Genomic DNA, 26650 nt, shown 5'->3' on the forward strand with positions numbered 1-26650 from the left:
AAGAGAATAAAAGCAAAAAAGAGAAACATGAGAAAGTGATACTGAAAAAAAATAAAGAGAGACGAAGAAAATGAAGAAACTAAAATAGAAGAAAAAAGAAGAAGCAAAGGAAAAGAGAGGAGGAGGAGGAAATTACAAAAGAAAAAAGAAGAAAACTAAGAAACTAAATGGGAATAAACAGAAATATAAAAAATGTTGAAAGATGAAAAAAAAAAAAACAAATCGAAAAACATTTTTTGTGTAAAACAATTTTGTTTCTGTCTTCTGCCTAAGGTTTCAGTTTATCTCTGAAATCGACTTGGATTACCGGAAGAAATCCGTTTCTCAATTTTGCCAACAAATTGAATATTTATTCGTAATGTAAGTTTTTTGGGGGAAGGGAAAACAGAATGATAATTATAATTCATGTACAACCGGGGGTACTTAATTCCTATGAATATCGATATATCCCCTTAACATTATTGCAGTGAATTAAACATGTGAATGCACAAATATACACGAAACTGTATTATTTATTAAGGTTTCTTGTTTGTAAAAAAATATGCTGCAAGGATTAAAAAGTAAATTAGTTAGTAAGAATCAAATATCGAATTACTTGAGAAACTTCGATAAATAGATCAGTTTCACCTTTATATATATATATATATATATATATATATATATATTTCTTATATGTATGTATGTATGTATGTATGTATGTATGCATGTATAATTATATATATATATATATATATATATATACATTTATATTTTTAAATAAATAATTGTTGTATTTCCAGCAAAGTTTAACGTTATATCTCAATATTTAATACTAGATCTCTTAATCAATTTTATATCAACCTCAGTTAATGAAAGGGACAAATGTCATCAAAAACAGTTTCTATTGGAATACAATAGTTTATGTCATGCATATTTTTTTACGTATGAATCACCACTTATCCAAGCCCGAAGGCCACTCGAGGATAAGGGTAAATGGGTATACATTAGGCAATGTGATTATAGCGTAGTAAACATAAGTAGTGGGAATTTTGTAAATTGGATTACTTAGGGGGACGGTTCATCAAGAACTTGTTTACGTTGGACTTGAAGACAATCAGATTGTAGTCGGCTGGAAAACAGGTAATTAGTTCTAAAGGCATGCAGTTCTAAGAAAGAAGCCTTGTTTGTGGAATCTACATTTAGCTTAAGGCACAGATGAAGAGTGTGGGAAATGTCTGTGGATACGTGTATATGTATGTTTGTATATGTATGTGTGTATGTATGTTTGTATATGTATGTGTGTATGTATGAGTACATCTCTCATATTTATGAAAATAAATGGTGAATTAATTCTAACTAAATGCCAGTAATAGAAGTCTGTTTGAACGTATGAATATACGTAATAAAAATATTCATCAATATAATAAACTAGGTTATAGCTGAGCAAATATTTGAATCTGACCAAAACTACTAAAATATCGTAGACAAACTCAATGAATTTAAAAGTTAGTTTCGTATAAAATAAAACCTAAATACATACATTCTAGGTGTAACTATTATTATGACAATATAGATGATATAAACTAGTTCTAATGATAAATTAAAAGTATTATAAGAGATATTTTAGTGTTAATTATAACAAAATGATCACACCATATATTAGTATGGGTCAATAACTCTACATGAGAATCATAGGTGCAATAACTCTTCCGATTTTTTCGGTTTTTTGTAATCATTTCTTTTATTTTCTTTTAAAGTTTATGAATTCCTATTCTTCTGATGAGTTAAGAGCAGAATAGATTAAAAAATAGAACATAATAATTATATGAATAATTCTGCACTACGAAACAGATGCTTTCAGATACTTTTTTTTTACATTTTCACCCCAAACAAGGCACTTTGGTGTATGGGGCTACTATCAGGGGTAACATCTACTGGGGTATTATGTAGGGATTTGGGCAGCAAGATGTCTGTTTACGTTACACTTGAACTTCTGCAAGTCAGTACAGTTGGGGATGTAGGGACCTGGAATGGAATTCCAAAGTCTAGCGGTTCTGGGGAAGAAACTACTGGAGTAGAAAGATCTTTTACATCTAGGGATATCTACTGTGTGGGGGTGAGATTTAGCTGCCTGTCGGGTTTGTCGAGGGTGTTTACGTCGTGGGGGCACAAGGGCCTGCAGTTCGTCAGAGCATTCTCCATTAAAATACTTGTGGAACAGGCAGAGGGATGCCATATTTCGTCGATGGGACAGAGGCTGAAGCTTAGATGCCAGTTCGTGGCTTATCAGATTGGCGACTCTCTTTTGAACCTTGTCTAGGAGCGAGAGACTAGTAGCAGATGCACCAGCCCAGATATGACAGCAATACTCCATACATGGGCGAATGGTGGCCTTATAGAGGTACAGGGTACTTTCGGGTGTTAGTAATTTTCTAATACGGTAGAGAGAGCCTACCTTCTTTGCAGCGGCCCTGTTCCAACTCATATTTCCTGTGAACGTTAGGCCAAGCAGTTTGAAAGATGTTCTCTCAGATAAAGTGTCGATGGCCATTGCTATTGGTGGTAGAGAAGGTTTCTTGTAATTATTGAAGGAAACTAGTTTAGTTTTGGCAGCATTGAACGTGACCATCCATTTTTGTCCTCATTCCACTACAGATTGGAGGTCATCCTCTAGTGTTTCTGCCATTTCTTTAAATATGTTTTCATTTGTTTTCCTGTTATGCCTGTTAAAGAAAAATTGGTAAGATAGACAACATCTTAAAATGTGGTATACAGACTTTTGTCATAAATATCTATCGTTATCTCTATCTCTATCTCTCTACATATATATATATATATATATATATATATATATATATATATACACCCCGTGACTCGTTGTCTGTTACATGTAATAACTAGATATCAATATATATATATATATATATATATATATATATATATATATATATATGTATTAGACATTAAGAGGAGATTATAAATAGATATATAAAGCTAAACCCCAGAATTAGATAGAATCGAGGTAATTCTGGGTTCTAGCTTTATCGTGAAAGGTGTATGTGAACGAGTATTTATATATGCATACTACACTTTTGTGATCCGTTGTATGTTATATGTGATAACTAGATATAACATACATACATATATATATATATATTTATATATATATATATATATATATATATACTAGACTACTCGTAACCAATTGTATGTAGTATGTAATACTTGCTATGAAATAGTGAGTATATTTATTATGCCAAAATATATGCACACTTGCGTGTACACAAATTTTAGTGTAAAGAATTTCATTGCTTCATATCTGGAAACTACTTATTTGCGAAAAATGTAAATGCGATATTCGTTTTCAAAATACCCGGAAACCATCAAAAGTCGTCATTTTCAAAGGTAAGGTGGAAACCAAGTAAAAATTTACCAAAACTTCTATTTTTATATTTGCTTTTATATGCAGCGTTGGTCACGAGTGCTTTAATTATTTTGTCTGACGTCACTTTCGCTGAATGGCTTTGTAAACAAAGAAGTGCTACTCTTTATGAAAGCCAGTATGGTATAAATCTCTTATCATAATCGACGGCTATAACTTTTGCCCATTTTTAACAAGCTAAAAAGTGTATTGTTTGCATAATCTTCAAAGTATTAATAAAAATTTGTAAGTAATTTTAACGTCTTTAAACTTCTAATTACGAAATTAAATGCATTAAAAAAAAAGACTTTAATAGTTTAAATCGTAAAAACTAAAGCACATACGTAAAAAAAGTAACTGTTATTGCGTTTGGTTACAGTTACAGTGTGAAATAAGATATACTGGTTTAATGATTTTAATTTTTTCGTTTTTGCTTAACCAACCATATGAATTATTCAAATTAAAAATAAAAAAACTAATAGCGCTGTTAAAAAAAAACTTACTCTCTTTTACAAGGCTATAACTTTTTGGAATTTCCAAAGACTTTTTCCGTTCTTAAATGGAGCAAAGTCTTACTTTTCATTACAACAGAAAATATATTTTCAAATATTGTACTGGTATTTTAGTTTCTAAATTCCATCTATCAAGAAAAAGTTTTACAGTAAAGACGAAACTTTGATGAACACATAACTTGTTTTGTTCCTTTTCTTGTCTCTCTATTTCGTCAGAATACTATTTCCATTATTCTCATCACACACACACACACACACACACACACATATATGTAATTATTTACTATAACAATAATTATTAAATTATTTACTATAATAAGTATTAAATACCTACAGACATTAGTGTTTCATCCTTTCGAGAATCATCAGTGCAGGGTGTCACGATTAACACCAGTCGATAGGTTTGAACATGGCAAAAGAAGCCTTCACTGGCTCCATTTGCAAGGACCATAACCATTCGGCTTCCATTAATCGTTAGAAATGTTGTTCAATTTTAAACATTTATTTTATTAAATGTTTTTAACGTCAGTCAGAGTGATCTAGTCATTATGTGACGATCTGCACGTAAGAGCTACAGCGACCGACTTTTAATTCAACTGAAAGTGCTCAACGATAAGAAACGAGTTTCTTAATGGGGCTGACATATATATATATATATATATATATATATATATATATATATATATATATATATATATATATATATACGTTTTATTTTTTATTACGGTATCTTTACTGTTTTACAGTAACCGTCTGAGAAAGCTACAGACGGTCAAAAAACGGCTGGGTGGCTGAAACAATAATGTAACTTAACAGAAAGATACGGTAATAAAAAATAAAACGCATATTTGCTCTACAACAGTATTGAGCACTTTCTTCAGTTTTTATTAATTACCATTTTCACTAAATAAATATATATATACATATATATACATATATATATATATTATATGTACATAGTTATTAATCGTGGCATAGTTTCATAAAGCTGCTAACGAACTTATAATTACTTCATTTTCTGTGACATTTTCTATCCCATTATTTATTATTTTAATTTATTTTGACGATTTTTTTACTATAACTTTTGATAACTTTATATATATATATATATATATATATATATATATATATATATATATATATATATATATATATATGTCGCGTGTCACGATAACGTTATTGAACCGATGCAATACGTTTATGACGACGCTGGCGCCATTTCGACTGTTTGTCTTGGCAGAAAGTGTCGCCGTAGTCGTGGTTGTCGTCGCTGTTATTCTGTGCGTCAGTAAAGCCCACGAGAAAAGTCGAAACCAGCAGAAATCGTTTCTTTCATGCAGAGACCTTAAACACAGTAAGAATTATAAAAACACTGAACAGAGAAAGACGAGAGGCGTTAATTGTCAGAACGGCTTAAATTGGATGTACCCAACTGAGAAACGAAATGTCACTTACAAAAGCTCGCATAGAAATCACACATACACACACGTATTATTCTTTATGCAATCATATCTTGCTACAATGTGCAAACTGTTTCAATCATATTTGATTTCATCAGACAATAAAAATATATATAATAAATATATATATATATATATGATATGATATGCATATTATATGCATAAGTTTAAGTGTAATATGAACAGACATATTGCTGCTCAACTCCCAACGTAGTATCCCTCCAACTCATGTCTCTGATAGTAGCCCCCTACATCAAAATGACACTGTGTCTTGTTTGGGGTAAAAATGTAATATATATATATATATATATATATATATATATATTACTTGTATGTAATATACTGAGTTCGTGTAATTCAGTAAATTTTCATATACCAATGAGTTTTAAGCCAAAAAGAGTTGACTTAAGGAGTAAGCTACAAAATTATCATATTTCATAATTGAGCATTAATATACTGTGAAAGCAAAATCAAGACTTCAAAAAAGGTGTTGATGGCAACAAAAAGTGTATTTCATCAGGTGAGCATTTTTGTATTCAGTTGTAGCAGTATTGATTTTGAAATAATTGATACCCTCTTCAAATCAATAAAACAACTTAACAATAAACTAGTTATTATTAAAAATTAAATTAGCAATTTGGGGGGGGGCTGAAAATTAATTTAATTGATTTTGTCATCTGGTCATTTGTCATTTGGTAAAATCCATGCTGATTTACGTATTCATTTACTTTACTCCTTGTTCTAAATGTCTTTACCCATAAATGCAGCAGTAGACATCTTCTCATCTGGGTGAAACACATTTGTAGCTTTTGGGTGGTTTTGCTGTCAGAATAATAATTAGAGGATATACACTATTTTATTTAGATACCCAAGAATACAACACACGAATTATAAGACATGAGCAGCATAAGTGATTAATAACAGATGTGGGTTAAGCCCATGGGTAAAAAAACATTTTTTTTAGATTAAAAACATAATTTGTATCCTTAATTTGTTAAATTAGACATCGTAGCACGTTCTGGATCTGTCTGATTAAATTAATTATTAAATCATAGGCGCGTTCTAGTAATCAATAGATCAAAAACATCAACCGCCCTGAATTATCTCCCTTTAGCTGTTATAGGAAATAAAAATCGACCCAGTTTCCAACAGAATTAACTAGTAGCAATTAACAACATAATTGGATTATCTCCCTTCATAATTGTCTTTAGTAACGATATGAAAACATATTCAAGCAGAATGAAAATGAATTTTAAAACATTAAATAATAATAAATAGATTAGAATACCTTACTCGAAATGTTGTACAAGGGTTAATATATATAATAAAGCCTTTTTATTTATTCTCATATTCAATTAAACTTTAAACCTAAAATGGTCTTAATCTAAGGACTAAAATAACGATAATCTGGAAACATTACTTTCCACTAATACGAAACCGTAACGTTATTGAAACGTGGTTAGGGCCATACTATAAATATAGAAATAAAAATTAAAAAATTCTTTTTATAAAAAAATTAGTTATTGGGAAATAAAGAAACAGTGAGATCTAATTTAGGAATTCAACGAATGGGATATATAAAAAGATTTTTTTTAATGGCTTAGGGTGTTCTGTGGAAACTTCTAATGACTTTGTTCTTAAATAAGGATATGAAAATTAGGCGATATATGGGCTTTTCTGTAACTACCGAAAAGGTAAATGTTTCTCATATGCTTTCCCCGTTAAGGGAAATTTTCCTTTTTCTTTCTTTTTTCTTTCTCTTCAAAAATGCTCTATTGTCAAAAGTGTTTTTATTCATAAAGTCTGAAGAAATGCTGGTTTTTTAAAATTTACAAACGATATAATGTTTGAAATTGTCGGCTGGACATGGAAACAATTGTAACGTAAAATGAAATACATTTTTGTTGTCATCAACACCTTTTTGAAGTCTTTATTTTTCTTCTTTCACAGTATATATATATATATATATATATATATATATATATATATATATATATATATATATATATACTCGAGTTTTTTTATATTCAAAAGTAATGGACTAATGAATTCAACGAGGTTGTTAGATAGTGCTCAATAAAAAGAGCTGATAATACTTGTTTATTGTTATATAAACATGCGCACATCCCGCTGCTACAAATAGCCACTTGTTTCAATCAAACAACAGATATCATCAGGCAGCGACTTTACTATTCAAAAGTTCAATGAATAATAATAATAGGTTATTCATTGAACTTTTGAATAGTCAAGTCGCTGCCTGATGATATCTGTTGTTTGATTGAAACAAGTGGCTATTTGTAGCAGCGGGATGTGAGCATGTTTATATAACAATAAACAAGTATATATATATATATATATATATATATATATTACATTTTTATTGGTTCTTCTGAGACAGTAGGAATTTTCTGACCACTGAAAAACAGATATCGTCATGCACTTTTTCTTTTCTAAGAGAGCGGCTTCTGGACTACTTAGGCTTGAAAGTCCTTCTGGACCAAACCATCATTGCATCCATAATGCTGATTAACTTGCGGGTGTCAGCTTCTGTTGATGTGATGTTGATATATATATATATATATATATATATATATATATATATATATATATATACATATATATATATATTTCATTTGCGTAAACAAAATTGCCATAAGTTTTCCAATAAATCTATTGTTTCAGTCTTAAAAGAAATGGTCAGGCGCCAGTAAACATCTGTTGTTATTCAGGATATAGTCTCGAATAAGAATTGTCGCCTGACGATATCTTTTAAAACACAAAATAGATTTATTGTAGCGACTCGTGGTAATTTTGTTTCCATAAATTGAATAAAATAATGTCTTTCTCTTTTAATTGAACACTATCAACAACCTCGTCGAAATATTTTTTTTTTTACTTTTGGATATATATATATATATATATATATATATATATATATATATATTTATATATATATATATATATATATATATATATATATATATATATTTAAAGTGATGGTTGTGTAGTTCCAACGAGAGAAAAAAATATATATTTAAAAGAGTGTAGCCATCAATAATTGTGTTGTTTTTTTAAGGTTTTCATCATATTTTTATTTTAAAATATTTTTAAAACGCGTTTCGAGCTTAGGGTGTGCTCTCTTCAGATGTTTTCGTAAAAAGTTTTTCTTTAAAATGGAAGTTTGAAAAGTTATTTTTACCTCTGCTGATACTAAATGTGTTTTTCAGAGTAATGTGGTTTCAGACATCCTGTCTCTAACCGTAAGTGTTCAAAGTGTCCGGTCAAAGTTAGATTCAAAGAGGGCGCTTTTGGTCCATTTGGTGAAGGTTTTTATGGGGTTTTTTTTTAGGTTTTTTTTTAAGACTTTCTTTCCCCATGTATATCATACACTCACACACAATCACACACGCATACATATACATACATGTACATGTACATATGCACACGCATACGCACGCAGACACATACACATATACACACGCACATACATAGAAATATATGCAGGAGCATACATATATACATACCCACCTACACACTCACACACGTACTCACACACATCCACCCCCCACAACACAACCCTATACAACAATGCATGTATCCTCAACAACAACACCAATTCCAACTGAAACACAACTATCCAACACAAACAACATATAATGACAACCCATTCAATCATTTATCACTGAACCCCTACAATAATGTACACAACACTCATTTTACAAAATTGGCTGAGTAATGTGGTAGAGTCAGCAGAGGTCAATTTTTTTAACTTTGACCCCAATTTTGACACCTTAATATTTATAGTTTTGTGCCTAAATCAAATTAATAAGTTTGATCCATGTCCAAGTAACCTACATCCAAATGTCTAGACCCAAAATTGACGGAAGAGTTTGGTAGAGTTTTAAAGTCAAATCGTTGAACTTTGACGCCTTGACAGCCAAATTTCTGGCTGAAAACCAATTTAAACAGATTTTACCAAAGCTCACTGCCCCTTATGTCAAATTTCAAGTTTGTAGATTGAAAATTGACAGAGTAGTTACGTAGGGAAATGTACACAGACAGACAGACACACACAGACAATTTACCTTATATATATATATATATATATATATATATATATATATATATATATATATATATATATGATGATTGCTTAATTTTTGTAGGTGATTGCCGTCCTACCCAACAAAAACTCCACCACCAACCCCATCTTCCAGTTCATCTAACATGGCCACGAAGGTGGCTCTTAAAACCAGCAACCGACTTACATGGCCTGAAGCAAAGATGACACATTAAGTCAAGTGTTTGTCCCGAGTTAACTGGACCATTCAGTGTATGGTGTACCTGTGTACGACCAAATGTCTCTTCAGACCTGTAGTTGACTTGCACTTCCTGTCACACATCACACAGGTTGTCATATCAGATCGCGGAGGCAAGGATACACAAGGGCGCCTTTCGTGTAACTTCGTGTGGTTCACATACCCAGCTTTGGACAGTAGGAAGCATCCAAATCCTTCACAGCATCAACGAGCATCCAAATCCTTCACAGACGCTTCATGCAGATTTCTCTCAAGCGCTACCTGTTCCAAGTTCTTTGTCTCCAATAACTTGCACCTTTCCGAGAAAATTCCTCGTCATTCACTCCTATTCTCGGCTATCTCTTCCCATCTTTCAACGTTTATGCAAAGCTTAAGATTGTCTTTCAAACAGTCCCTGAATCTCCTTCTTGGTTTGTGCTGTGAGCGCTTTCCATCCACTAGCTCACCATAGAACATCTGCAGTAATCCATATGAACATGTCCAGCCCAGCGCATCTGATTGTTGGTTATCATGCTTCCAATACTTGGACAACCCGCTCTCTGAAGGACAGCAGTGCCTGGTGTAATTGATTGCTATTTTATGTTAAGGATCTTCCTTAACATCCCTGATGGAATCTTTCAAGCTATTTCAGTTGGTGCTAGTAAATGGTCCACGTTTCTGGGTCCTGGATATGATCTTAAACTACATCTGATGGTGAGGTCCCAGTTTGCGGGCTTTGGGAGCGTGGGGCCACCCTTTAATTACTATTGCTCCCAGGTCCACTCTGACCCGCGGTGGTAGTACCTGTTAGGGTCCCAACTATGGGTGAAATAGAAACCGTCTTAAATATATATATATATATATATATATATATATATATATATATATATATATATATATATATATATATATATTCTATTAAAAAGCTTTTCTTCAAAATAACTGGATTCGGCATTAAATAACCTGAAAAGGGTTGATATACCATAAAACTAAAAACAACCAAACCAAACCACGTTTCTTATTAGTATAATAGGATGGTTAGCACACGTTTCTGATAAACTGCAACTTTGCTTGGATAAGTAACACATCTGTCATTAGGATAAGCCGAGTATCGAACCTTGTAAGCAAGGTTAATAAATAGAATGTTAGAAATCAGAATGTTAAAAAGGTCTATTGTTAAATTCTATTGGAAATAGTTAGATATTGTTTATATCGTAAAAATAATTGATTGTTTATTCTTTTACAAAACTGAATATTAAAAATGTCAGCTAAAAAGAATGAACAATACAAATTAAAAATATATTGTTAAACATATAGGGTAGGTTAAAAAATAGGTTAGAACAGGATTCTTTGTTTGTAGAAGCGTGCATACCGACGTGGATTAGTCACGTTTGGGAAACATACTTCTGACGTCATAGCAAAAGGGGGGTTATCAATATAGGAGCTAGAGTTAGTCAGATCAGGACAGAACAGTCAGCAAAGTCGGTCGGAGAGAATTGATCGGCCAAGAGTTGACATGGTCAGAGGAGGTTCCCCTTAGAAGCGAAGGGGTAGAAGGTTAACCATGTAGATACAAATGTGAATGTGAATTCCTGACGTCATCATCATTCGACCGGTCCAATGAATAAAGAATCACCATCGATATTTTCTAACTGGTTACCTTCATGTCATCTTTCAACGCCCAAAAGGTAATGTGTTAAACATCTTATTATGAACATTGCGTAACCGTTCCAAGAAGCGTGTCGCAGTCTACATATTAATATCTCTCCTCCTCTGTATATGAGTTATAAGAAATATAAGAACTGCGCATCTATCACCCTCAGTATATATATATATATATATATATATATATATATATATATATATATATATATATATGAAGTCCCAAGCATCTCAGAACAAAACTGTAATATGTATAAATGTCTTCTCCCCCTCGTCATAATTATATATGTCCCCGTCTTCAATATGAATCGTCGCAACACAACACATGCACAGTTGTCAATACGTGTCGGCAGCGTGTTGCAATCTACATAATCATATCAGGAAAATAAAACAACGTATTCATTTTCTATTTTCATTCGTCCAATATGTATTACAGGTCCTGGTTTTCTACCCTCCTAGAATATATCTAAGAAAGGAAAAAAAATCATCCGCGCCTTCCAAATGTCCATCTGTCTTGGTCTGTGTCTTATAAACCAAAGTGAGCTGCTCATCTTTCTTTTCTCTCAATATACTGCTGATTAGTGACGTCACTTCCTGAGAGGTCACGTTGACATTTTATTACTATAATAAAGATTATACGTATTTGTTTTAAACGTCAACATGTTTTATATGCAATTACGTTTATTTACTCATATTGAAAAATATGTCGATAACTAAATTAAATCTGTCCGTTTCTTTTCCTTCTTTCCAGCATATGCCCCGTCTCTCTGCCGTCGAAGAATGTCGAACGAATTTGAAGACTTGATCCTGAATACGAGGACGGGTGGCCTTCAACTACCGGGACCGAAGACAAAAAAATTACCGCTGACTCCGATGATCCCACCCAGGAAGATTAGCCAATCGTTACGCCCCGTGATTGGTGACACGACGACGAAACGTGAAGATGTCAGCATCCGAAGAATTCGAAAATGGTCAGCACAGGAATAGAGAATTTTTTCCCAAATGTGTAGATGCTGATGATAGCGGCTGTAGCGATGATGGCTGTGACGGCACCGCCAATGGCTGATTCGCTTTTGGAAAATCGATTAATTTTTTTTATTATTTGTCTGCCTTTAAATAATTGGCATTCAAAACATATCTGTAGAAAATCGATATTCAACGGATCCATAAAATCAATATTGTGTGTTTATTTCCTTTCATCGATTTCTAAGTGGATATCAAGATAATAGTTGACGGAGTTTTTTGCGATAATTCTTTGTGTGTGAATTATTTAGAAGTGTACAAAAGTACGTATTATTCGGATTCTCCAAACTACTGCTCTCCTCTTCAGTGTTATGTTCACAATGTTTCGGCCGATGTAAACTCCGACCTTCTTTATGTGTATTTTGTCGAATTTGGGGATCTTTTTGCCGAACCCAGGAATTTGCATTGCATTTCGAACGGAACCCTTTATTTAATCTAGGAGGATAGCATGCTCTCATTGCGACATCTATGGCTGGGTAGACGTCCTAAATAATTCAAAATTGTATTTTAAAGTCGTCCGCACTGAAGATTGAACTCTCAATCTCTAGAAGAGTGTAATATATAGCTGAATTTTACATAGTACATTATCCACTATGCCACGGATCCTTGCTGGCTGTATTTCTTCATTATCGTTTCAGTCATTACAAAACATTTCGGGAAATTTGCTTTCTGATCAACTTTTATTTAGGTATATTCTATAGTGAACTGTGTTTTATATATATATATATATATATATATATATATATGTGTGTGTGTGTGTGTGTGTGTGTGTGTGTATGTACGTGTGTGTGTGTGCGTGTATGTGGCTTAGGATTATATATATATAGTTACATATATATGTATATATTTACACACACACACACACACACACACACACACACACACACACACATATATATATATATATATATATATATATATATATATATATATATATGGCTTAGGTTTGCTTGCTAACAAGTCACCGTATACCAAGGCTCAATGGGCACTTGAGGATCATTATCATATCATATGAATCCGAAGATTCTATTATTGGTATTGGTTTCCCCGATATTTTTTCCAGTCAGAATTCTTTCTAGAAATACATATAGGATTACGCAGCGAACCATGTGAAGATTACGAACAACCTAAGTGAAAGTAATTTATATGGAACGAACTGGATTCGAACACGGAACACCAACGTCGTCAGTCCGTGTCATTAACCACTAGATTATCGTCACCTCTCCACTTAAGGATAAGAGTTAATGAGTTTGGTGAAAAACATAATTAGGATTAAGAATGGTGGTTGTAGTTGATCAGAAATTTATTATTTAAGGAAACAGCTTAGCAAAAGTTTGTTTACAATGGTCTTGAAAACAACCAGTTTCGTGGTATTCTGTATCATAAATGTGTAGCTATCGGAAAGAATCTTTGTTCGTGGAAGTTCCGCAAGATGAGTTTCATTGCGAACGTTTTTAAAACCATAACATGGAAATACGTCGACTAGCAACGTCTCTGCTGAGAGACTGATGCAATTTTCTATCTATATAAAAGCCAAGTACGTCCAGGGGGTGAGCATTGTTGCCACATCTGGGTAGGAGCTACTAGAAGCAGCTTATCCTGCCTTGACAGAGTACAAAATAGACTCCGTAACTTAGTGGGGGTTCTCTTTTCTCTTCCCTGCAGCCACTTTCCTACAGCCTGTTTTTATTTTATCGTTATTTCCATGGCAAGTGCTCGTCTGAGCTCCAATCTCTGGTTCCCCCCTCGCCAATCTTTCTCGAAAAGCACCCGTCTAGCTGAAACCACTGTCAATAACTCTTTAACTGTGTCTACATCAAAACGTAGATTCCATGATTAATGCTTCTTAGAACTGCACGCCTGTGGAACTCTCTTCCGTTTGCCTGTTTCCCAGCTGACTACAACTTGGTTGTCTTCAAGTCCAACATAAACAAATTCTTGATGAACCCCCCTTAAGTAATCCAATCTGCCAAATTTCCATTAATAACGACTACTGCGATATTATTCCATTGATTACTGTACACTCAATAACCCTTATCCTCGAGTGGCCTCAGGGTCTTGATAAGTGGTTACTTCTATGTAAAAAAGAGGTAGCAAGGGAGAAAATTCCCCGCTAATTTTTTAACAAGATGGGAAGGGATTTGGAATTTAACTTTGACTAACTTAGGAAATCCTGAACGTAAGACAATAAACGGAGGCCAGAAGCCAGGGAACATGAGAATTTTTTGGGGCTTGTTGTAATTTAGAATACAAAGGTTCACATTCAATAAAACTAATTTCTTAAAAGCAAAATAAACACTATATAATTTGGCTACTTTGTCCCTAAACTTTGGCTCGTTCTACGAAGTGGCATGCATCAGAAACGTAACCAGTTCAACATAATAGTTTTGCCGTAACAGAATCTGCATCTATTTATCGTTTAATTTCTTTATCTCATGGAATGCTCATCATCGTCATATTGAAGACAAAGTATCTGGACAGCATTCAACAACTCTAATTAAGTTTCTGAGTTCAATTTCTGGTAAAGTTACGTAAGAACAAAAACTGATATTGTAACATAACGCGGATATAACTGCATGCGAAATAGCATCACCAGGGAAAGGAAAAGAAGACTATAAAAAGGAGAAAGAGAATGATCACGTAAGAGACGTAGAGCACGTAACGAGATAACACTCGAGATCTCGTGAGAGGCGCGGAAAACGTTCTAGATCACGTGGGTGACGTAACGACTGTAACAATGAGGACGTATATGTTGTTGCTACAAAGAACAAGCGAGTGGGAGTTATTTCTTATTCTGTGACTGAAACTGCACACAACGTGTGTTACCTCCCGCACAAAATTACAATATTATATCTAACAGAAAATGCATAGGATATTAACGTATGAAGGCAATCTGCAGCAGTGTATTGAATAATAGGTTAAGATTGAAAACACTCCCAGTGGGTTACCGGCTAAAACGTTGTGATAATAACAATTAAGTTAATGAAACAAGTATTATAGGCATATGATATATTTGCAAGCTAATTGGAAAATGACAACAAAGAAAATAACGAAATAAAGTTTATAAACTACTTTTTATTTAGACACATTTTTGTCTTATTTTCATTTTTTTCTTTTTCGTCTTTTTTATTACTTATTTTCTTTTTTTATTTTATTCACACAAAACAAACACGACCACTTGAACCTAAGAGGATACGATTTTGGACCATGTATACACAAGCATTATAAAGGGAGTTTGGCAACGAGATGTCTATCCACATTGCGTTTAAATTTCTGCATTTTAGTACAGTCTGAGAAGCGTGTAACAGGGAGAGAATTCCAAAGTTTAGCAGTTCGAGGAAAGAAACTATTAGAGTAGAAAGCTTTCCTCTATCTAGGGATCTCTACTTTGGAGGAGTGGATTTTTGAACTTGTTAAATTTATCTGAGGTATTTACGTTGAAGGGGCACAGGTATTTCAAGTTCGTCAGAGTACGTTCAATTAAGATACTTGTAAAACAGCTGCAGAGATGCAATATTGCGGCGATGAGACAGGGGTTAGAGTTTAGTTGTCAGTACAGGACCAATTAGATTCGATATTCTCTTTTGCATCGTTCTAAGAAGAAAGATCTAGCTGTGGATACAGCAGAGCAGATATGATAACAATATTCCATGCGTGGACGAATACAAATTTGGAAGAACCTATTATTTGCCTATATCATTGTATACGAAGCGAAATAACAGTCTCCTCCGAGTAACAAACTATAAGAATAATCTTTAAAAGTACGTCCATTACATTTATTCGTACACCTTGCTAAATAGACTATTTACCTTTATTATTAATTGCTGTGACAGGACTTGTATAACTCATAGCGTGGCATAACGTATCGGCCGAGATTCTTCGTACCCTAACAAATAGACGTGTCTCGTAAACAGCAATGCTGTATTGATGATACGTATTAATCATAATCATAAAAGTAATGACTGTATGAATAGGTGACCTCTCTTCCTTTCACTCTCACTCTCTCGTTCGCTCTTTCTTTTGTTTCTTTATAAAGTCCTGGTCGTGACATATGTAGATTACAACAGCAACTAAAAATAACCACGTCTCATCGCAGTAATTAAAACAAAAGTATATTTCCTTATTTGCGGTTTTATTCATGTTTCAGTATTCTTTACGATATTATTACAATAAGAACCAGGTTGCATCGTATCAGTTGTGCTATCATCTGTTTGTCGCAGGAGAAAAGATAAAGTACTTTCCAGGCCAAAACCAAAGAGACTAGATTAGACTAGCTTTTTTATCCTAACATTTCACCACCTACCAAAACCAAAATCAGTTGGAGAATAACTGTTAAAAACCTGTTCTATTATGAACAATACTATGAAAATGATGAATACAATAAATAAAATTTTATTTAAGGGGGGCAGCTCGACGAGTATTTGATGGCAATCCCGTTGCAATGTGTTCCGTGAAAATTCCTTTTGGTTTTAGGAACGTTGAAGAATTATGGCTCACAGCACCGGATCTCTTTGCTATGGGAACTTTTTTCTTTGGTCACCGTTTTGTATCATACGTATGCACATCTTTTGTTGACGGAGATTTACTCATCAAGCGTGAGCGAAATACTAACTCGTTCCCCTCAAGGTTTTGCTATTTATGTTTAACAACTCTCGTCATTTCACGTGGTTTTATACCACCTCAATAAAACACGCCACAACTGTTGCGTCTTATGTTTTCCTCGTGCTGGCAGCAGAGAAAGCACACCTTTTTCTTTTGGAGATTAGGTTGTTTGTAGTATTGCTACTATAGGTATACAGAAGAAGGAAAGACATTTTTTTTTTTTGAAGTGGTGGTAAACAGACAAATCATTGTTTATTTAGCCACGTCTTACGCTCAACTTCCCGTTTTATTACTTCATTTCTTTTTAACACGTTAATATATTGAAATAATTCTTGTAGAAATGTCCTCTTTTTATATAGCACATTCCACATATTTTATTACTGCAATTGTATAGAGTTTGCAATATCATCGCCTGATGCAATTTTGAATCGTTAATTCTAACATTTATACCGACTATATACACCCTTACTAAAAGGTCCCTAACGCGTGCAGGTTAATAGACTCGGCTCCGTCACTACTATCGTTGTTGTGAGTCTGGATTGCCTCTGTTGGGTAATACAAAACCACGTCGACATTTGTTTGTTAGTAAATTAAAAATCTTATACGTGTGTGTGAGAGAGACGGAGAGAGAGAAAAGATGGGGTACATAGATATCACTACAGCAGGCCGCACTTCGCTTGTTATCCTCTGTTTTAGGCACATTACGCAAGCACGCTTTTCCCAGTTCAAGTCTCGCCGGGTAAGTGAGGAAAAGAGAGTATCGCCCCTAAATTATGAGGTTTCCGAAACGTCTGCCACCGACCTCCAAACTGTTCTTATTAACACGACTACGACTTAACATGGCAACTACTTTCGATCCAGTACACAAGAATAACACATTGAACCAAATGACTTTCTTTCTTATAATTTTCAATTCATAAATTCCTCCACGAAGGTTTCAACGTTACGTTTTATCCGGAGTATCATTTAGATGGATATGACACCGTCGAACTTGAATAACTACTTTAAATTTAACGAATTTGAATATGACTTATCATGACAACTTTACACTGCTTGATTTCAGTTGCAAGAAGTCTGGGCCAACATGAAACAATACTGAATGAAGTAGAGAGCTATCTTATATACAGTACCTGGTATTCCCAAATAGTCACCCATTTTAGTACTTACCAAGATTAACGTAGCTTAACTTTGGTGATCTAATGAAAATCGGTGTATCAACGTGATTATGCCGTATTAAAGGCAAATATTCTTAAACAAATAGTTTGCAAACGATAAATTCTATTCGGCCTGTAGACGGAACTGTTCAAGTCGCAGTGGATCTGAGAGTAATGGCAACTAATATGTTGCTCCATACTCCTAAAACTTACCAAATTGGGGCATTGCCACCGGACCTAGTTTAGGTTCATACTAACGATTACATGGAATCGAAATCGAGAATTGAGAAAATCGGAAAGAGTATAGGAATCAGAAAAAGCTGTGCCTATATTTCTGACGCCAAAAACGATTCTTTTGTTTTTGTTAATTCCTTTTTTTACTCATTTTTTCACTGCTAGTGCTAATAACATGATCAGCATTTATTTATTTTAAACAAAGAATAAAAATAAAATCTGTAGATCGCATGAACAAGTTTATTTTTACATTTGCGAAAATATATGCACATATTATATGAATTTTCGACATTTAAACTGTTGTGTCTGCACAAATGATTAACAAGAACACGAAAGTAAAGGTATACAATAATATATTAGGAAGAAAAGTTTGTATACATATTTACATGTCTTCAGATATACTTCAGTTGGAGATATTCCGGCAGGTGGCGTGTTGCATGTCTTACTGGATGGAGCATAGGCGTCTTGCCTATTTGAAGGTCGTTGCCGGACTTTCCCGGTATTGGTGATTGATACCTTTACATATCTCACTCACCCGCCTATGTTAATTAGTAGGCGTCTCCACAACATAAACGAATAGAAATAGATAATTGTATCGGAAGTTGGAATTTAAAACAGAATCTGTATTTATATCGAAATCGGAGAAAATATTATAACCAGTTGACACCCTTGATAACGCATAACATTTTGTTTAAAATAATAAAAAAAAATAGGTCGAAAAGACTAAGAACGGTTTAAGGCGTGTGGAATGAGGCGAGAGTATGGAGAATACTTTGCTGAAAGATGTTTGATGGCGTTTCATGGCATGGCCGAGACAAACATAAGATAATATCAAGTCCAAAATACCATCCTTTTAAATGCAACATTGTATTCTAAATCGAATATAACAATTACAATATTGTCCTTTTTTTTGTTCGTTTGTTAATTTGTTTGTTTGTTTGTTTGTTTGTTTTTTTATTTTGTTTCTAATCAAATTCTTTCCGCTTCCCATATAGTTTTTTTTTTTTTTTTTTTTTTGCTTCGGACCTGTCGCATATAGTGAAGCGTTCACTACCCAGAACAAACTAAACAGTTCTTGAACTTCCATCATAATCATTTGTTGGGGATTAAAAAAAATAACAGGGCATTTATTACAATAACTAACAAAACAAAAATAGGAGAGAAAATAAAAATTCAACAAATACGCAAGCGAAGTTAGTCTTTGTTATCTGGATACTTGTTTTTTGTGTTTTAATTTATTTTAAAGTGTTTATTATTTCAAAACAAAAGTAGTCTAAAGTCTGTTGAGTTAGAATCCTATATAATCGCTAAAAGATCGAATATTAAGCAAAATACTCGTAGAATATTACATTCTTTCACGATTGATGATATTTATTGGATATTCATACAAATATTTCGTTAGTTTTAGGTAAAATTTATTCGTTTTATTTATTACTGTTTAGTTTTAGGCTTGTTCGCTATTGTAATCATTTTTTTTTTACAAAGAATCACCATCATCGAATCCCGGAGGCCACTCGAGGATAAGGGTTAATGAGCGTACGATAGTCAATGGGAAAATATCGTAGCAATCGTTAGTAGTAAAAAATTGGTGAATTGGATTGCTTAAGAAGACGACTCATCAAAAACTTGTTCACGTTGGACTTGAAGACAACCATATTGTAGTCAGCTGGAAAGCAGGGAAACTGAAAAGAGTTCCACATGTCTGCACTTTTAAGAAAGAAACTTTGTTCATGGAATCTACGTTTAGGTTTAGGCACAGATTAAAAGTGGGGAAATTATTGATGGTGGTTTCAAATAGACGAGTGTTTTTCGTGAAAGTTTTAGAAGGGAACATAGATTAGAGCCCAGACGAGCACTTGCCATGAAAATAACGATCAAGCAGAGACAGGCTCGCAATGCCTCTTCCATGGAAAACTGGTGAAGCGTTCAGATATACACAGGAAATATATTCACAAAACACAGAATCATTCTTAAGATGCGCTCATTCAATCTACGCGTTTATTAAAGTGGTGTTTTAAACTTATGCATGAGAAACGAGGACGAGTCGATAAGAAAAATAATTTTGTGTTTAGATATGCGAAAACACGAGAGAGCGAGAGAGGAGAGGGTAAGAAGGATGCGAAATGGAGAGACAGAGACGGAGAAACAGAGAGTGAGAAAATTTCCTCCCTCAAACGCGTTTCCATCTATTTCTCACCCTCTTTCTCTTTCTCACTCGCTTCCGTCTTTATATCTATCTATATTCTCCTCCCTTCCTTCTCACCTCATTCTCTATGTGGGCATCGTTGTTAAAGAAGCGTTTCCGTGTGTCTGGTAGGTGTGTTCTATTCGTGATATGTGATTCTCCGCTTCCTTCTCGTGTGTATTTCTGCTTCTGACTCTATCCGCTCGTATTGGGGATGTTTATCCTTGTCTGGCACTTGGCGCTTCCTCCAACCGCCTATGCAAATAAACCAATAAATAATCATTTGCCCCCGTTGGCAGTTTATCTCCAAGACGACGCTCCAGCCCCCTCCAGTCTATAATTTCAAGATTTGCAATAGAATTTAACATTCATATGCTTAACACACTCTGTGACTATAACAGCTGTAGCTAAGAAAACAAATGGATTACACACATATACACACATATATATACATTTATATATATGTGTGTGTGTGTGTGTGTGTGTGTGTGTGTGCGTATACGTACGTATAAATTCATATGTACGGCTACAATATATACATATATGTGCATATATATATATATATATATATATATATATATATATATGCATGTTATTATATATAATTATATATATTGGAAAAATGAAAAAGGAAAGATCTAGAATTCAAGAATACATCTCAATAATTCGAGAGACAAATTTTAGATCTTCCATTTTTTATTTTTTATCATATCGTCTGATCTATTTATCTACTTTATCTTATATATATATATATATATATATATATATATATATATATATATATATATAGGAGAGAACTTGAATGCTTACTAGACACGAGTGTCGAAGGTCACTTTCTACGAGAGTTTGTCAAGAACATTTGGCATGAGGATACTTTTCCCTACACGTAAATATCCAAATGTTGTGTAGTGGGTACATATTTTTAAGACATAGGAGATGCGAATTCATTATTGATGGCGGGAAATGCGTAATACAGTTCTTTTACATCGAAAGGAGGATCATTGCTGATGATGGAGGATGGACAGATAATACCTCATGTGAGAGTTGATGGACAAAACACATTTATCTTTTCAGTTGGTGAAATAACGACAGAAAAATACAATATTTTACAAATATAAATGGTGATTCTCTATTCATACCAGCTGGATGATTGATGATTGTCAGAGATTCAAGCTTTTACGACTACATGATCTCCTCTTCTCTCTCTCTCTCTCTCTCTCTCTCTCTTTCTCTCTCTCTCTCTTCCCCAAGAGTGCATCAGCCCTCACTAAGTCGCTGTCTAATTCTTGTCTCTAACTGACTAACTTCAACTCTGTCTCAATATATTGACAATATCCTTTCTTTATGACGTCATAAGCCTGCTGTTCCATGTGAATAAATTTCACGTTGATTTTCATATGCATGTCCAGACACACTTTTGGCAAAGAAACAATTCCCAATTTAAATTGTTCAATATTTAACCTATTTTTAATTTATAAACTCGCATTGGCCATTCTTTTAACTGACATATTTAATATCCGGTTATTTCTAAAAGAATGAACAATTGACTTAATTCCTAAATTAATTATCTATCTCTGACATAAATAATATTTAGTTATTTGCGAGAACAATGACAATCGTTCTGCATTCCTAATATTTCAATATGTATTCTTTACTAACACTGACTACCGAGCAATGGTACAGCTTTTCCAAGTGACGTTACCTCAAATAACAGCACGAAGCTGGATACTCCACCACAGGTATTTTTTGTTTCTTAATCTCTTCTCTTTAACAGCGCCAGCCCTCTCCCCTCCTTTTTGAATTTCCAACGTCCTTTTTCGTTTCTCTGACATAGAACTGCGTCACACTGTGCACGTGAAACATTTTCAAATATTATGTACTGGTATTTTTGTTTCTTAATCTCATTCATCCAGAGGAAGTCTCGAAATAAAGACGAAACGTTGATGAACACATAATACGGTTTGTTCCTTTTTATTTTCTCTCTCTCTCTCTCTCTCTCTCTCTCTCTCTCTCTCTCTCTCTCTCTCTCTCTCTCTCTGTCTATATATATATATATATATATATAATTAAATTAATTAAAAGTCGGTCAATTTAGCTCTTATGCGTAGATCATCGTATAACGATTTGATCACTGTCTGTCTGACGTAATGAACATTTAAATTAAAATGTTTAAAATTCAACGCTATTTCATATGGTTAATAGTAGCCGAATGGATACGGTCTCCGCTAATCGAGCCAGAGATGTCTCGTGTCGCGGGGTTCGAATCGTTTGACTGGTAGTAATCGTGACACCCTGCACTGAAGAATCCCGAAAGGATGAAACACTAGTGTCTGTAGGTATTTAATTATTATAGTAAAAAAATAATTATATATATATATATATATATATATATATATATATATATATATATATATATATATAAGAATAACAGTATAGTTATATTTCAAGATCCAAATATTTATTTTTCATGCAAAACCTCTTCTCGCTTGTTAAAATTTCGGTACACTTTTTACAAACCCGTTTTATTATGCAGAAAGAAACGGTTATTACTATGTCAGTATCGTCTATTTTCGTGCATATGCTCTTCAGAAAAATTATAAATTCTTTGCTTAGATAGAAAATATGCATAACGATATAATGCTGCAATAGAAAATGTTCAAAGAAGACTCAACATCGTGTGTGTGTGTGTGTGTGTGTCTGTGTGCGTGTGTGTGTGTGTGTCTGTGTGCATGTGTGCGTTCTGGCAGCCATCTTTGAACTGCTGGAACAAACACACTAAGAAAAAAGAGAAAAAAATGATGAACGCTCTCGTTGTTATCAATGAATAAATTCTAACAACTCCGTTATCTTAAAGTATAATGAACGATTTAAGTGCGTTATTGGACTGAAGAAGATTTTTAGATCCTATATAAACGCACGGACGTGCACGCGCGCACAAAGACACACATATAATTAAAAGACTAGTTGTTAAAACTGGAAAAGAACAGGACAAGATATTCTAGTAAAAAAATAATAAATTTATAAATTAATATATTGCAGCATTAAGAATTTATTATATAATGTTATAAATTGAATCTTTAAAAATTCTAGATGCTGCAATATTTTAATATTTTATTTATTATATTTTACTAGAATATATTGTCCTTTTCTTTTCCAGTTTTAACAACTAGTCTTTTACTTTTCCATGTTTAAGCTTAACCATATTACTTTTTATGCTCACATTTTTCTATCATAATGCATGATTTTTCCAGGCTTCCAGTAAATTCACTTGTTCTTTGTTTAATTTCGGTCTTATTTTTTTTGCCCCCATAAACATAACATACACGTATGTAATAACAATGTACGGCAGTCGTTTGCTTTCAATAAAATCCCCCCCCCAATTATCTCCCTTTCATTCATTCATTCTCTCTGTTTTACTTGTTAATTCTCTTTTCGGGAGAGCGGTGAATTTGTAGCAAGAGTAGTCGTTGGTTGCTATGGAAAGCAGTCATAAAAAACGTCGCTCACCTCCTTACGTTTATTTACGATTTTGAACATCAGTAAATTCATTATAACTTTTGTTTTACTGAACGAAATTTTTTTTAAACTTTCACAATATAGCTGAGAAGGTGATCTATAAACTGTAATAATTGTTTGAAAAATTGGTCGAAAAATGAGTGAGCGTTTAAGCTTTTAAGCCTGTCGCTTAATCATATATTCAAACACGGTAGTGTTTGAATGATGTATTAGTTTAGGAGAAAGTTTTCGTTATAATGCCTTTACTTTATATATCATTTTAAATAGCGTTTTTCGCTGTATTTAGTCGTTTAAATTGCAATTGCTTTAAAACAATTATGTCTTCTATTACAACATCGAGTACAAGATAAGAAAAAGCAAATTCACACAATTTGTTTTTATTTCAATTCAAGCTAGGCTGAAAAGATGCTGAAACAGCTTGCGATATCAACGAAGCGTTTGGCCCATGAACCCCCACTGAACGCACAACACAATAGTAGTTTAAGAAATTTCGTGACGGCGACGAGAGTCTTGAAAATGATTGGCGTAGTGTTCAGCTATCACATATTGACAACGATCAACTAAGATTCTTAGTCGAAGCCAATCCATGCACAACTGTCTGAGAAATTGCTTCTGAATTAGACGTAACGTATACGATAATTTCCACCCAATTATAGACAACAAAAAACTTAATAAATAGGTGCCTTACGAATTGAACGACAACAAAAAAAAACGTCAGAAGTGTCATCTTCCCTTTTTTTATATACAAAAAGAATGACCCGTTTCCTTGCCGGATTGTGACTTGTAATGAAAAGTGGGTTCTTTACGACAACCGGCGACACTCAGCTCAGTGGTTAGAAGCTCCACGACACTTTCCGAAGTAAGAGTTGCACCAAAAGAAGGTCATGCTGACTGTTTAGTGGTCTGCGACCGGTCTTATTCATTAGAGTTTTTTTTAATGCAGGCGAAACCATTACGGTGAACAAGATAACTCGATAAGAACCAACCATATCAAAGCAAGGATTGATAAAACACAAGAAAACAGCAAATGCAGATTCTGTGGACAAAGAGACGAAACGATAAACCATATAGTAAGTGAATGCAGCAAACTGGCCCAAAAGGAATACAAAAACAGGCATGACCAAGTGGAGAGGGCGGTGCACTGGGAATTGTGCAAACGACTGCATTTTGAGTGTACAGACAAATGGTACAAGCATAAACCTGCAACAGCACTCGAAAACGAGAACCACAAAATCCTATGGGACATGGACATACAGACGGACAACCCATCCAAGCAAGAAGACCAGATGTCGTAATAATAAACAAGAAAGAAAATTCCTGTCAAATCGTAGACTTTGCTGTCCCAGCTGACCACAGGGTGAGTATGAAAGAAAAAGAGAAACTAAGCAAATACACAGAGCTAGCCAGAGAGTTAAAAGGGATTTGGATGATAAAGAAAATCAATAGTACCGATATTAGTAGGAGCACTAGGAACAATTCAGAAAAACTTCGAAAAACGAAAGTCAGAAATTGGAATCAGAGAAATAACTGCAAAAATACAACGACTAACGATAATGAAAACGGCTGAAATATTAAGGAAACCCCTTGAATGCGGAGAATAATACAAGAATACAATATAATGAATAAGCGTTACAGAGTATGAAGAACACCGAAGCAGCATATCTACAAGTTCTACACCCCACCATGCATCCCCCCATTGTCTCATCATCGTTCCTCCTAATAGAAAAGTGACCAGACGTTGCAATCATCATCATCATGTATGTATGTATGTATGTATGTATGAATGAACCCTTTTTTGGGGTCAACGGCTAACTAGCACCGTGTATATTTGTGTGTATGTATATATGTGTTGGGGTGGAGAGGGCTCCCGTAAGCCGTGGTGAAGGCAACCTTTCTAGGAGAAGCGAATCTCTGATTAAAAAAAAACATAAATCGGGAGACCAGTACCCGCATTAAGCTGGTCTGCAGCTTAATTTGTTGCTGGCTATCTTGCTCTTGCTTGTTGCTGGATCTCAACATTTTCAACCGAGAGAGATATTTAGCTGTCGTACAAAGCTAAGACCCTGTAACATCATCTTTGTATAAAGACTTAAAAATACTGACGTTAGGGAGGAAAGGGACGTTTACGATCACGTGAGAAAAGAACGATCAAGTGGTTATGTCATGGCCGTAACAATAAATAAATAAATGTTGTTACAAAGAAAAAGTGAGTTGAAGTTCTTTTCGATTCTTTGTATCTTTTGCGACTGAGGCTACAACGTATTGGTTCTGCGCACAATTTTACAGTACTAAATGGTACTATACTAGCAAGAAAGCCTGGTGCTTACACTTACCGAAAAGAGTAGGCATAGACATGCGCCTTTCAATACGGATATTATTTGCAACATATGTTTTCCAAGATATTTGAAAAGTACTGATAGTAATATAAAAAAACGTCAATAAAACACAATTAAATTGCTATTTCTACGTTTCTATTAGCATGAAATAATAGGATCTAATAATCCGAAAATTAGAGAGTGTGGATGGGATTTGAGTCTAATTGTAGAAACATAAATGAATGCCCTTTTAGAAAAGTAGTATCTAATTTCGGATTATTGTGTAAAT

At 33.8% G+C, this 26650-nt stretch overlaps 1 protein-coding gene across 1 annotated transcript in view; it reads left to right on the forward strand.

The window, feature by feature from the left end:
- The window catches only part of LOC145292363 (uncharacterized), a 626312-nt gene extending 613257 nt beyond the window's left edge, over positions 1 to 13055 (forward strand). Inside the window, exon 3 of the mRNA XM_080138690.1 lies at positions 12084 to 13055. Coding sequence (XP_079994816.1) covers positions 12084 to 12319 — 236 coding nt within the window. The 3' untranslated portion in view covers positions 12320 to 13055. The remainder of the gene's footprint in view (positions 1 to 12083) is intronic.
- The last annotated feature ends 13595 nt before the right edge of the window (positions 13056 to 26650 follow it).

The sequence above is a fragment of the Euprymna scolopes genome, chromosome 13 (genome assembly GCF_053919585.1).
Source record: "Euprymna scolopes isolate OS-2025 chromosome 13, ASM5391958v1, whole genome shotgun sequence".
NCBI classification, from domain to species: Eukaryota; Metazoa; Mollusca; class Cephalopoda; order Sepiida; family Sepiolidae; genus Euprymna; species Euprymna scolopes.